This window comes from Malus sylvestris, chromosome 8 (genome assembly GCF_916048215.2).
Source record: "Malus sylvestris chromosome 8, drMalSylv7.2, whole genome shotgun sequence".
NCBI lineage: Eukaryota > Viridiplantae > Streptophyta > Magnoliopsida > Rosales > Rosaceae > Malus > Malus sylvestris.
In genome coordinates this window covers 2,051,983-2,066,472 of record NC_062267.1, presented here as the reverse complement: position 1 = coordinate 2,066,472, position 14,490 = coordinate 2,051,983, and the positions used below count along the sequence as shown (strand labels likewise).

At 39.7% G+C, this 14,490-nt stretch overlaps 2 protein-coding genes across 7 annotated transcripts; one reads left to right on the top strand and one right to left on the bottom strand.

Moving 5' to 3' along the window:
* Window positions 1-225: 225 nt before the first annotated feature.
* LOC126632095 (proteasome subunit alpha type-1-A-like) lies at window positions 226-2,738 on the bottom strand. Its single transcript, XM_050302322.1, has 2 exons — window positions 2,136-2,738; window positions 226-960 (listed from the first exon to the last, which is right to left on the bottom strand). The coding sequence occupies exons 1-2, from the start codon at window positions 2,484-2,486 to the stop codon at window positions 460-462; spliced, it is 852 nt and encodes a 283-aa protein (XP_050158279.1). The 5' UTR covers window positions 2,487-2,738; the 3' UTR covers window positions 226-459.
* Window positions 2,739-6,778: 4,040 nt separating this feature from the next.
* LOC126631237 (auxilin-like protein 1) lies at window positions 6,779-13,991 on the top strand. 6 transcript variants are annotated; one of them, XM_050301412.1, is made up of 9 exons: window positions 6,779-7,318; window positions 7,730-10,296; window positions 10,801-12,578; window positions 12,674-12,719; window positions 12,865-12,962; window positions 13,079-13,144; window positions 13,224-13,313; window positions 13,471-13,647; window positions 13,776-13,991. In XM_050301412.1, exons 1-9 carry the CDS (start codon window positions 6,990-6,992, stop codon window positions 13,809-13,811), a joined length of 5,187 nt encoding a protein of 1,728 aa, XP_050157369.1. In that variant the 5' UTR covers window positions 6,779-6,989; the 3' UTR covers window positions 13,812-13,991. The 6 variants fall into 6 exon arrangements, with proteins under 6 accessions (XP_050157369.1, XP_050157366.1, XP_050157367.1 ...); XM_050301409.1 differs by having other exon boundaries at window positions 10,549-12,578; XM_050301410.1 differs by having other exon boundaries at window positions 7,730-10,451; window positions 10,704-12,578.
* Window positions 13,992-14,490: the final 499 nt, after the last annotated feature.

Here is a 14,490-nt window from a genome sequence, read left to right as displayed (position 1 = left end):
TTTTTACTAATAAAATTTCAGAGAGACGATGGTATTAACGACTAAACTCCCTCTGAGGCGAAGCAAGAGCTAAAAGAAAACCTAACTTTGCTCGAAAACCTTGTAGATGCAGTTAAGTTGCAGCGCTCGCTAGATTGTCTGAGAAACAACATGATAATCTACACTAAATTCATCAAAACAACGTTAAAAGATCACAAGCTCCATACAGCCTCGGTAAACGGTTCCTTAAGAAAGGTGTTTTTGGACACCAGTTAGGTTCAATAACCGTATCGTACGGTACCGAATGTAAAGTTGATCTAAGCAGAAGCCACCTTCAAAATGTTTGTAAGAGAGAAGAAAAAGGAAAAGGCGAATGTTCAACGATAGATTGTTATCTTCCACAATACCATCCATACTTTAAAACACGTAATGCTAGAAAACCTCATTGAAAGGACGGAAGGGCAACTGCAAGTATCATCCTCAAATATCCATCGGAGCTACATCTGGTTCGGGAGCAGCACCCTGGTCAGCGCCAGCACCCTCACCCTCTTCTGCAGCTGCAGCAGGCTCAGCACCAGCATCGGGTTCAGCTGCTTCAGCAGCAGGAGCCTCATCCTGCACGATCTCAAATGCATCGATCAACTTCTGGACAGTGTCTTGATCCAATATATGGAATGGCTCCCCAACTCCTACCACAGCAATTGTGCATATGGAACTTCTAAGTTTTTCTCCCTGCAAGGTTTCCCTAGTTGCAATGAGGGCATCCTTGATCAGATCCTCCCTTGAAGAGCCTGTGAAGTTCTCAAACCTGCGTTCCAAGTATGTCTTTGCAGCTTGTGAGCGAGACCCTATTGCAAATGCCTGGTATTCAAAGTAGTTTCCACTTGGGCAGTTGTAATATAGGTGTGCTCCAGACTCATCCAACCCACCTACTAATAGTCCAACACCATACGGTCGCTTCCATGAGCGCTGGGTACAGACCTGTTATCCACAGAGTATATAACTAAGATAACAAAACATAGGCTCTACAAATAGATGTACAAATAGACACATGTAGTGGTAAACATGAAGGGAAGATAACTGATTAGAGAGACCAAAATAAATATTGAAGAGACATCAAGGAGTTTTTTTGCTTTTTTTGTGGCAGTTTTGCAAAGTTTTGCTTCTAATCAGAGGAATACAGGTGACAAACAGATTCAACATCTACTAGTAACAAATGACCATTCCGCAAGCTAAAACGGCTGATTCAGAACCCAACAAAATTACAAATATCTCAAGTCTAGAGTTCAACTTCAACTCATCTTAGAGAACAAGCAAAATACACAACTAATATAATCTTGCTGAATCCATTAACTTGTATCCTTGTGGATTAAAGCTTACGAAATTTGAGCAGATGTCTCCACAAATTGTTAAATGAATGCATAAGAATATGCACATAGTTTCATCTTCTAGGGAAAGAGAAACCTCTGTATACCAATCCGAAATAAAATTTAACTACAAGATTCAAAGATAAATAATCTGTACATGTGAGTGTATGCACAAAGAGAGAGGGGGGGAGGAAAGTTCTTATCTCAGAATTCTGTCCGCACGCAAATACAGTACATTTATCATAAGTTGTATCGTACATAATTCTTAACACCAGTAATCTACAAACAGTAGCTAGTAGCTCATCAACAACAAACCAACTATTCCAGAGGTACGGGATCCCGAAACAAAGTTATCCTTTCTACATGGAGCCGATTTTTTATTGAAATGCATAATGTACATGTCTATAACTACTTTGTAAGAAAAGGTATAAGATCTTCATGGTCACAAGAATTCCTACAAAGCCAGTTAGACAAATGTCTACAACTACACCACAATCCAAACCCAAATAGCCTATCATTTCTGCCCGGAAAATTCACTTTACCATATGCTACTCGGGTGAAACGGAGTAACAAGATATGATCTTTTAACTTGGGTTGTTTGATACCTAATGAGAACGTCAATTTCCCAGAAACCCCCGAAAATTAATAAGAATTTCAACTACCCACCCCGGGAAGAACCCTAATCCCCAATTCCCCATCCAACAACCACAAGTCACAAAACCCATTCACTAAAAACCAGAAATTTACATAAATGAGCAGCATAAACAGATTCAAAATTAGGGCTTTTACCTGAGCCTTATCGGCGAGCTGAACGACGAGTCGACCTACGGGGAGCTGCGACTCGTAAGTGTAGTTGTAATTTATGGCCTCCGACCGCATGTACCGGGAGAGCACCCGGCCGTCGGCTGTAAGCCCGGCAATGGCAACGCCGATATGGTCGTCGACCTTGAAGATCTTCTTCTGGTGAGATGAGAGCTCGGAGTTGGCCTTGTTGACGCACGCCAAAACCACGTGGGTTTTGGATCGGAGCCCAATGGCGGCGGACCCTTGCTTGACTGCCTCCATGGCGTACTCCACCTGGAAGAGCCGCCCGGCGGGGCTCCATGTCGTCACGTCGGTGTCGTATTGGTTCCTGAACATCTTTGCGGCGTCGTTTCTTGTTTCTCTCTCTAAGCAGAAATCACAGTGCCTCTCTGTCGCTGAACTTCTGGGTTTCTTGTTTCTCTCTCCGAGCAGAAATCACAGTGCCTTTCTCTCTCAGTGAACTTCTGGGGAATTTTATAGAGGGTTTTCTTTTTGTTCAAGGCAAGTGACACTCCGACTCTCTATTTCTGCAAGAGAGGTTTTTTTGTGCCGAATCCGGATCTTCGTCCGATCGTTTTGTGAGGATTCAGATCCGTGAATGGTCCACTTATCGTATAGTTAAAAATTATTTAAATATTTTTATTTAAAATTAAACATAAATAGTATTTAATAAAAAATGACGGTAAGATATACAATGAATCGAAATAATTCACGAATTTTTAAAATCTTTATAAAAAAGATCCGAAGAGAATCCTATTGGTTATGTGCCTTCATTTTTTGCTCTTTGCCCGTAATTGGTAAATAAAAAAATAGAAGAAAATAAAAGGTTTTAGGTCTGAGCCCAGATGGCTTGTTGGGCCTCAGGCCCAAAAGTAGGTCTATGAATTGTGGATTGACTAAGCAAAAAGTCTAGCCCATGGAGTTGGACTTTGAACCCAAAATGTACAAGAGAAAAAATTTCACTACAGGGGGGAGATTTTTGGGGAACCCTCATATGTTCATTGGAGACGGATAATGTTAATGAAATTAAAATTTTAAATTAAATTTGCAAATAAAATGATGGAACACCAATTAGAAATAAGCACATACTTAAATAATAATCTAATTATCAACAACCACATTATTAAGTTTGCAAAATTTGGTTTAAATATTTGATTTCCGTATAATTACCCCGTTATGGCAGATACAAGGGGATCCCCTGCATTTGGATCCACTAGTAATTGGAGAACTGTGGGACTAGAATGCAGGAGAGTCACCCATATAGTCCTGGTCTCTTAAGGTCATTATTTAAGGACCTGTGAGGACAAAATGCATATTAGTCATAAAATTATATTAGTTTAGATCTAAGTGTTTAAAATATTTGACAACTTAATAAAGCAAAGCAATAAAAATGAGTTTTTTTATTAGTTCATGAATTTTAAGTTGATTTTGCTTTATTAAATGGCCAAATATTTTAAGTTTTTTTTTTATCTAAACTAATATAATTTTGTGGCTAATATGCATGGGTCCTCTTAGGTCCCTAAAACGAGAATCTTATGAGAGCAAATTTCTCACTCATAATGTGTTTCTTGGGCAGATGGATGATTTGTCACAGTAGTTTCATTTTGGGATGCTAAAATAGCCATCGCCTCTCCACCATACAAGTTCTAACCCTACAACATTAGGTGTTTCATATTATTTTTTTCTATAGTGGAGAATAACTTACATTCACTCAAATATATATTAGAGTATTATCGCAATACGTATAATATAAAAACGACAAAATATACACCCTACGATAGCCGAGTTAATTATTATCTCGTGACATGGAAAAAACGAAAGAGAAAAGGCGAAAGAGAAAAGGAGCCTCATGATCATCACATTATTATATATTTTTTATGCATCAATTATTCATGCGATCATTGATCCAAGATATGCATTAGATTCCTCCCAAAAGGTTTTGTCTCCTCAGTCCAATCATGTATAGTTGTTTACTCGTCCTCGCAGGATTGTTACTTGTAACTTTTGCACATGGAAGTGTGCATGTGTTGCCATAGATGATGATGTGCTTTTGTAGAAAGTAAAAGCTATGTCTTTAAGGATAATGATTGTCTGTTCTTCTTGTTTTCGTACCCTTTAATGCCTTTCTGTTTGTGTGATCACGGTCAAGCCACGTTAACATTTTATATTACTATTCATTTTTGTCTTATTATTTCTATAAAAAAATAATATAAAATGTTGACGTAGCTTAACCGTGACTACATAAAACAAGAGGGCACGAGAGAGCACGGGAACAAGGAGGGCAGACAATCCTTGTCCATGTCTTAATCCATTGCAAGGTTTATGAGGTAAGATGTTGACTGCAAGTTGTTGACGCAACAGTAATGTTATCTTTTTTTGATCGAAATGTCATATGTTTGAGTTTTGAAAATAACATATTTGAAAAACACGAATAAGATTGCGTATGATACTCTTCGGCCGTCGCAAATCGAAAAATCTTGTTGGCTTGGGATTGCCTTTTACGAGCATGGTGTAAATTCTCACTAATTTATTTTCTTGGTATGCATAAAATAGAGGACAGATCCATTAGGGGCTTACTAAATCTCGAGACCATACAAAAACCGGAAGAAAAAAAAAGGCACATAAGGTCCCCAAAGGACTGTATGATAATCTTGATATGGGACCTTACGAGGTTAAAAATTCCAGATCCACCACTAAACGCTTGATTGGAAGCGTTCATGTTACAAGCATTATAAAATTATCAACAATTTGTCATAAAGCACTTTCATATGTGTCATTTTAGTTACTTGAAAGCATTTTTAGCTAATAATACATAAGCAACTTAGATTACTTTAAGCAAATCGCATTACAATTTTATTTTTCAAGCCAAAAATGAATGAATTGGTTAGATCACACATTGGGCATTGCCGTTGCTGAATTTGTTTAGTTAGTTTCGTGAATCGTTTCTCAATTGCATATTTGCATGCAAAAGGCTTCAACAAAAACGACCGTTAGGTTAATTTAATTAAGAGTAAACTGTCGATTTGTCCCCTGAACTATCATCCAACTTTCGATTTCTTCCTTGAACTTTTTAATTGGAAAATTAAGGACTTAAACTAATTTTTTTGGCCGATTTCCCCCTGCTGTTAAATTTTCATTCATTCCATCCAAATTTCTGTTAAATGGAAGCATGTGCACAACATGTGTGGGTAGTTTGGTCGCTTCATTCTTTAAAATAATTGAAAACCTTAGAATCCTATAATATAAACCTATGCAAAAATTAGTTGAAGTCCTTAATTTTCCAATTAAAAAGTTCATGAGGAAAATCGAAAGTTGGGTGATAATTTATGGGGCAATTTGGCAATTTACTCTTTAATTAATAATATGACCGATATCAACTTTTATCATCTTGCCAGCATCATTTATCAGTGCAGACAATTTATGAAACACATAGCTGGATGCGAGTTAGTGCATGTTTATTGGGAGAAGAGCATGGTGGCAGATTAAAATGCCAATTGAAGTTATGATATGGATCTTGAGTACTATTATGTTGAGAATTCTTGATTAGATTAGAATTCGGTTATTTGATGATATGATATGAGTTCTTAGAACTCAAACTATCTATAATAACTTTTTGAGCTAATTTTTGGAATGATGCATTGCTTTATGTTGCCAAAAGAAAAAACGACCGTTAGGTTGTAGTCACATGATAAGTACTTGTGCAAACAACGGTTGGATTCTAGTCACATTCAAATGAATACCAGTTAGAAGGATTTTTGTTATAATTAGGCTTTCTTTATCCATCTTTCCCTTTCCGCTTTTGGTAATAATCACTTCTTGAATAAGTACTTTGCCTCTCCGGCCTGCAATGAGTGCTTTCTTTATGCTCAGTTGTGGAGATTTACTCGTGGACCTAATACATTATTATTTACTTCATTTAAGCATTTGAATAATTGGGAGTTTCTTTCTTTTTTCTAAATGGAAGGACAATATTCATTGACCGCACCAATACTTAGGGATGACATTGATCGATTTCTTAATTTATGGACTATCTTGATGAGTTTGATCCCTTCATTTCAATCGCTCTTATAAAAATGCAATAATGTACATTTTTTAAAAATAATAAAAAGTTCAAAAAAACTTTAATTTTAATAAAAAATGACAAATAAAAGTATAGTGAATAGTACCAGGAAAAGATTAAAATGTGGTTTTTCGTTAAAATTGAATATTACTGGAAGTGTTTCGTTAAAACTTCTTATTTTTTAAGGAAAACTAATGAAAAGGGTTTGAAAACTTTGAGTTTTAACGATAAGGATAAAATAAGGAGTAAAGTGAATAGTACGAGATTTGACTTTTTAGTGTAAAAATATGGTTTTTCGTTAAGGTGAACCGTACCACAAGCTTTTCGTTAAAACTCCTTATTTTTTATTTATTTTTCAGTTGTTTATTTAACCTTCCTAAACTACCCCTGAATTTTATCATAATACCCAATTTACCCTTCCTCTTGTCGGTGTCAACTGTGGCAGATTTGACACTGACGCGTCGGGTTCGGAAGAGCTTCCCACGCAACACGACAGCACAAACAGCCAATCGATAAAAAGCCTGAGTCAAAAGTTCACTGTCCACACTCACCGGCTACCGCCGGTCACCCTCCCGATCTTTTTCTTCCAAAACCGATTAAATCAACTTCCGTACTCTGACAGTTAGACCGCACAACAGCATTTTCCCGGAAAATCCTCTCATAATTTCATCTCTCTCACGGTGATCTCTCTCTGGATTTTGCTCCGAACACTGACAGGAGGAGGAAGAAGAAGAAGCAAAACGCAGCGCAGCGCGTGGTTCTCACCTTCCGGTCCATCAATGGAGTACCAAGCTCCGTCCGTGGCGCTTTCTCAGAAGCTCTCCAACGGTCTCTCCATCTACGACGGCGTTTTCTCCTCCGCAGCTGCATCCAAGTTCAAAGGCTCGAGTTTCTCCTCCCGAGTCGACGACTACGGCGAGATTTTCGGCGGCTCCGGAGCTTCGTCGATTCCGGTGCTCGACGTTCCGGAGCTCCGTGAGCGGAAGGCTTCGGTGGATGTTCGGAGCTCGAAGCTCGATTACTCTAACGTCTTCGGTGGATTTGGAGATTCGGATTTCGCAGTGCCATATGAGGAGCTCTTTGCGGAGCCGAAGAAGAAGGAAAGAAGGTACATTTATTCCTCGCTCCTTGAGAATGCGCAATTTTACTTGTGTTTTGAGCCTGCAAGTTCGTTTCTTTCGTAATCTGGCATGGTAAATTATTAATTTTGATACTTTAGATAGCTTGTTCGTTGAAATTTCAGTTCGATTTTTATAAATTTGAGTAATTTCGGTAGCTGGCAGTTGTAAATTGCAGTTGAAATCCAACCGTTAATAATTTCATCCTTTGTTTGGTTTCTGAGAAAACTTCAAGAAGATAAATTCGAACCGAATCCGAGAGCTCTTAGTTCTTATATGTAGGGTTAAATCAACCGGAAATAGCGGACATTTCACACCGAAAGATAAAGAAGCAAACTTTTACAGCTACATAGATTGACATTCTGGCGTGTGTGTATGACTGTATTCCTTCTTATGAATAGGAAGCCGGCTGAAAAGCGGTCGCCTTCGAAAGAGGCAGATCCTTCTAATACCGAGGGGAATCGTGTTTTGTCACATGAAGCGTCTTGTCAATCATTTGATGGTGCCAAGAAGCTCAACATGTCATACAATAAAACCAATCACAGAAGCAAAAGTTTTACAGGCGGAACAATGCTTCATGCTGTTCCAGCATATACATGTTTGGTTGATGAAGTCAGTCCCGTACGCGCGACTGAAGGTGATAAACCGGTACCTTGCAAAGAAAATGGTGCTTCCCCTAACAATAATTTATGTGAGAGAATGACGGTGGGCAACCATCTGAAGGCGGCAAGAGACCTCCCAGCTGTTGATGATAGGAAGCAGACTTCTGGGGCAGGTGCCAAGGTTCAGAATAATTATGATCGGAAAAGATCCATTTCGCACAGTGAGTTATTTAATGCATGTGAAATTAATCCTTCAAGCAGTCCATCAATTTCAAGCCCGCTGTCTGAGGGCAAGGTTGAATTTGAGAAACCAATGGCTTCTATTTTTGGCATGTCTAGAAGTGATAATTTAGAAGGTTCTGGCCTTGTTTCTTCACCACCGTACTTTGATGAGGAAGTAGACACAAATTCTACTGCTGCTGCCTCTGCGGCTGCTTTGATAAAGGCAATAGAGGAGGCTCAAGCAAGGATAAATATGGCAAAAGAGTCGAAGGAAAGAAAGAAGACTGGTTCGCAAAATCGTGTCAAACCGAGCTTTAACAATGGCACAAAATTTGAGGTGAAAGGAGATAAATTTGTAGATACAGTAAGCATACCAAAAGAGAGGAAGACTCGGGGGTTACATGAAGAAGGGGCTGTTCCTGTTCATGTATCTACTAGTACAAAACTTGAGGTGAGGGGGGATGAATTTGCAGACAAAGTGAGCATACACCAAGAGAGGCAGGCTCGGGAGCTACATGAAGAAGTGGCTATTTTTGTTCATGATTCTACTGGTATGAAACTTGAGGCGAAGGAGGATAAATTTGCAGACAAAGTAAGCATGCCTAAAGAGAGAAAGACTCGGGAGTTACATGAAGAAGTGGCTGTTCCTGTTCATCATTCTACCAGTACAAAACTTGAGGTGAAGGGGGATAAATATGCAGACAAAGTAAGCATACCCAAAGAGAGAAAGACTTGGGGGTTACATGAAGAAGTGGCTGTTCCTGTTCGTGTTTCTACTAGTACAAAACTTGAGGTGAAGGGGGATAAATTTGCAGACGGAGTTGGCCTACCCGAAGAGAGGAAGATTCAGGAGTTACGTGAAGAAGTGGCTGTTCCTGTTCATTTTTCAATTTTTTCTAATGGGCTGGCACAAGTAACTGCAGCACTTGATGATGTGAGTAAAATTTTTCGTGCTAAGGAAACTGGAGGGAAAATAGGGAAGGAATCTATATCAACTCACATAGGTCGTACACAGCAACAAGCTGATGTACCAGAAGCAGCTGAACAATTTTATGAAGTTGCTGACACAGGTGAACCTGATTTCTCAGAAGCAGTAGAACAGTTCTATGAATTTCCTGATATGGGAGAACTTGATCTATCAGAACCAGCAGAAGTGTTCTATGAGTTTTCTGACTCGAGTGAGCACCAGGCTACAACAGTAGAGGGTGAAGAAGCCAACCCTGCTGTAAAAATGATACAAATTGCTGATGAAGAGGAACAGAAAAGGAAGAAGACAACCATGGAAGCATTTGAAAATCCAGAACTATGTGGCGAGAGATTACAAGCAGCTAAATACGATGAACACGGGGAGTTGGAGAAGATATTCAGTCTGGATGTAGGGTTATCTAAGTGTGAAGAACATGCAAGTGAACTGGAAACAGTTAAAGATGCTTTTGATCAGGAAGAAAATGAGAAAAGACTGGAAGCTTCCAGAGAGCATGAAGAAACTGGGAAGCTTCAGGCTTCCTATTTGAAGGAAATTCTTGAAGAGAAGCCAGGGGAGCTCGAGAAGCAAAAAGGATACAACAGAAGACATGAAACTCAAGAGTTACAGGAAACCAGACATGTGAAACGGAAATTGATGTCTCAAGAGTGGGTTGGATATGAGAAGATAGGCAACGAGGTTTACAAGCAGGAAGAAGATGAGAGGGAGCAAAAACATGTCCACAGGGAAGAAGACACTGTGAGGTGGTTCAACAAAGACAACAGGCAAAACATCATTGAGGAGACATTTAAGGACTCTAACGATGAGGAATATGTTGAGAAGAGAAATGAGAGCAAGTCTGAAGGACATGAGAAGCTTGACGACACAAGAGAAACTGAGATGATACCTGAAGGGGCCGCTAGTCAAGAGATAGAATGTGAGAAGAGACAACAAGAGAGTTTTCCATGTGTAGTAGATGGGAGAACGGAAGTACTGATTGATCAGAGTACAGAGGATGAGAAGGTGACAGATGCTCGAGAGGATCTAAAGAACCCAGACTGCAATTTTGAGGCAACTAATAACCTATGTGAAGAGGGTGACAGTGAGGACCTAAATGAAAAAGAGGGGCCCACTGGTCATGCAGAGTATGCCAAGGATGTAGAAGAAACTCTGGAGGTACCTGCACATGAAGAGGACGGGAATAGAATAGAAGTTGCCGAAACTTTGGATGAACTCGAAGAGAATGTGGACCATTCAGAATCAGTTGAAGAGGATAATGGCACAGTAGAGAAAGAGATGCATGAAACAGACTGCAATTTTAAGGCAACTAATAACCTATGTGAGGAAGGTGACAGTGAGGACCTAAGTGAAAAAGAGGGGTCCACTGGACAAGCAGAGTATGCCAAGGATGTAGAAGAAACTCTGGAGGTACCTGCACATGAAGAGGACGGGGATAGAATAGAAGTTGCTGAAACTTTGGATGAACTCAAAGAGAATGTGGACCAGTCAGAATCAGTTGAAGAGGATAATGGCAGGGTAGAGAAAGAGATGCATGAAACAGACTGCAATTTTGAGGCAACTAATAACCTATGTGAGGAGGGTGACAGTGAGGACCTAAACGAAAAAGAGGCGTCCACTGGACATGCGGAGTATGACAAGGTTGTAGAAGAAACTCTAGAGGTACCTGCACATGAAGAGAACGGGGATAGAATAGAAGTTGCTGAAACTTTGGATGAACTCAAAGAGAATGTGAACCAGTCAGAATCAGTTGAAAAGGATAATGGCACAGTAGAGAAAGAGATGCATGAAATAGACTGCAACTTTGAGGCAACTAATAGCCTATGTGAGGAGGGTGACGGTGAGGACCTAAACGAAAAAGAGGGGCCCACTGGACATGCAGAATATGACAAGGATGTAGAAGAAACTCTGGAGGTACCTGCACATGAAGAGGATGGGGATAGAATAGAAGTTGCTGAAACTTTGGATGAACTCAAAGAGAATGTGAACCAATCAGAATCAGTTGAAGAGGATAATGGCACAGTAGAGAAGGAGATGCATGAAACAGACTGCAAACTTGCTGAGTTACCAAAGCAAGTAAAAGATGCAACAGAGGTCCATTCTTGTGACGAAAATGGAATAACTCTGAAGGGAAATGACATGAGCTCTGGCCAAAAGCAAGATGACCAGTTTGTTAGAGAGCCCGAAGTAGTCAACGATTTCGGAAAACAAGTTGAAGAATTGGGAGATATAAATAAGGATATGATGGAAGCTGAAGTTTCTGCGAAGCAGGAAGAGAACAGGAATAATTCCAGGTCTTCACATAGGAAAAGATGGTTTGATAAACTTGATGTTTCTGAAACTCTTATTAAGCTCAAGGAGAATGGGAACCAATCAGAATCAGTTGAAGAGGAGAATGGCATGGAGGAGAAAGAAATATGTGAAGCTGATGGCTTGGCTTCAGGTGTCAAACTTGCTGAGATACTGAAGCAAATGGAAGACCCAATTGAGAGCCATCCTTGTGAAGAAAATGGGATAAATGTAGATATAAATGCCATGAACTGTGGGCAAAAGCAAGATGTCACTTTAGAAAAGCATGTCGAAGATATGGAAGAAATCAATGAGGATGTGAAGGAAGTTGAAGTTGTCGTGAATCAGGAAGAGAACAAGAATAATTCCAAATCTTCTCACAGGAAAAGGTGGTTTGATGATGGGACCAGTACAGAAGTGGCTCAGCTTTCTCATATCCTAAGAAGAAAGGGCAGAAATATGCGACTGGATCATGAGATGGAGACAACATGTGCAGAGGAAAATATGGATAATCATAAAGCAACCACGACAGAAGAGTGTGTAATCATTCATAGTTCACTGCAAGTCTTGGAACAAGAAAAAGGCGAGAATCGTCAAACAACCTTGACTGCAAAGAAAAGTGAAAAACGTCATACTTCAAAGAAAGAAGTGGAACAACAAAAAATGGAAAATCAACAAGAAACCCCGACTGCAGAAGAGTGTGAAACTAGTGCTAGATTGCAAAAGGAAGTAGAGATAGAGAAGGAACTCCTGAAACAAAAACAGAATGCAAAAGGGAGGGAAAGGGAAAGAGTAAAGGAGAAAAAAGCTGTTGAAAGGGTAATTCGTGAAGCTCGCGAAAGGGCATTTGCTGAAGCTCGAGAAAGAGCTGCTGAAACTCGTCAAAAGGCAATCGCTGAGGCCCAAGAAAGGTCGGGAAAGACTTCTGTAAAGGCTAATGATATTTCCTTAGCTGAGAAGGTTTCAAAGGAAGCTAAACTAAAATCTGAACGTGCTGCTGTGGAAAGAGCAACTGAAGAGGCTCGGGAGCGTGCCTTAGAAAAAGCATTATCTGGGAAGGCTTACGAGGCAGGAAAGCAAGCTAAGAGATCTGTTTCTGAGAAATCTTCTGGTGCTTCTAGAGATGATGGAATGAAGCTGGGTGTTTCGCCCTCTGTGAGTATTTGTTTTAATGGTTTACTCTTACCAAGTATCATGAAGCTTGTCCAGCTCTGACAACAAAAATTAATGGATAATAAAAATTCTTGCAGGACCCAGAGTCTAAATCAAGATACCCAAGTTCTTCAAATAACAGCGGTATGTGGTTATCTCTCAGTGCCATTATAGCATTCCATTCTATGCATTGATCTCATATTTTTACAGTGTCATCATAGCATTCAATTATAGGATATGTACTATTTAACTCTCTGCGACTTCTGAACAATTTTTTTCCTTAATGAAGATCCTTCCCCTGCTGAGAGGAGTGGTGGAAGTAATGTTGAATCAGCTCAAAGGTGCAAAGCTAAGTTGGAGAGGAATCAACGGACGGCAGAACGTGCGGTATGTTTCTGATCTTTCTCGGTTTTGATCTTCTTGATCTTTGCTTGGTTCTGAATACAGTGGTGACCTATAACAAGCCTTGCTTCATATTTTTTACCCTTTCCAATCTCCTTCAGGCTAAAGCTCTTGCGGAGAAGAATATGCGTGATCTTCTTGTACAGAAAGAGCAAGCTGAGAGAAATGTAATTTCTCACTCTTGTGAATACACGTTTACATACACACCAAACGTTTTCTCACTCTTGTGAATATAATTTTGTGCAGAGATTAGCAGAAGGTCTCGATGCCGAGGTCAAAAGGTGGTCAAGCGGGAAAGAGAGAAATTTGCGGGCACTACTTTCAACGCTACAATACGTATGTGCCAGCCTGATTCATGTTTCTTTTGCGATATTTGTATGCCTTGTTTCTGTTTCATCTTCAGTGTTCAATGATGATGATTGTAGGCAAAGCAGATTAAATTTCCAATTCCTCTATAATTAGCTAGTTTTAACTTGATGTCTGTAACTGGCAGATACTCGGGCCGGATAGTGGTTGGCAGCCAATTCCTCTAACAGAAATCGTTACTACTGTGGCTGTAAAGAAAGCTTACCGTAAAGCTGCTCTCTTTGTTCATCCTGACAAGTTACAGCAACGGGGTGCAAGCATACAGCAGAAGTACACTTGCGAGAAGGTGTTTGATCTTCTACAGGTGCGTTTCCAATCTTCTGTCCCCAAATATGTATGAAGTTTATCAACCGCAATCTTTCTCAATTTTAGCAAAGATCGAGATCAAAATTTTGAGTCTTTACTTATATTTTTTTCGGGTTTACTCTCCAGGAGGCTTGGAATAGATTCAACGTAGAAGAGCGGTAGACTCTCTTTTTTTGGTACGTACAGAGGAGCAAATAAAGTATTACTGTGATAGGTTCCTCTTGGAATAATTTATATAGCAATATTAGGAAATAGAGTGTAGGCATTCTTTGTAGAAAATGGAAGTGTAATCCTATCATCCTCTTTACCCAGAAGTAAGAAAAATAGAAAAAGATAAGAAAATGTCCGTCCTCGTCCTCGTTTTGGTTCGTCCTTTTTTCGTCTTCCTCGTGTGAGTCACTTAGATGTTTTATATGAAGGAGAAAACAACAGGCTAACATCAAAGGCGTTGTCGGAGATAAAAGTGATGAGAGAGAGAGATACAGTGAATATAGTAACAGTTACATCTAAGATTTGGCCGAACTGTATGGTTGGGTAAATTCTTAGGCGTAACCAAGGTATATCCTTGGTCTCTATCTCACTCATTACGTTATCACCCTACTCGGGTTAGCCTCCGTATCGAATTAGAAAATGGCATCCCCAGTTGCCCCCAAATACTTCAAACTAGTTTTGACTCGAAAACTTCATGCATTAAGTTTGCATTTGGTCTGGCTCCATAGAAGTCAACAGGCAAACAGCATTATGAGTACAGATCCGAAAGCGCAAAATTCTGCACCTAATTTTCGGCAACTCAGTGCACCAAGGCAGTTTCTGGTTTCATTGCTAGGGATATCATATGTAA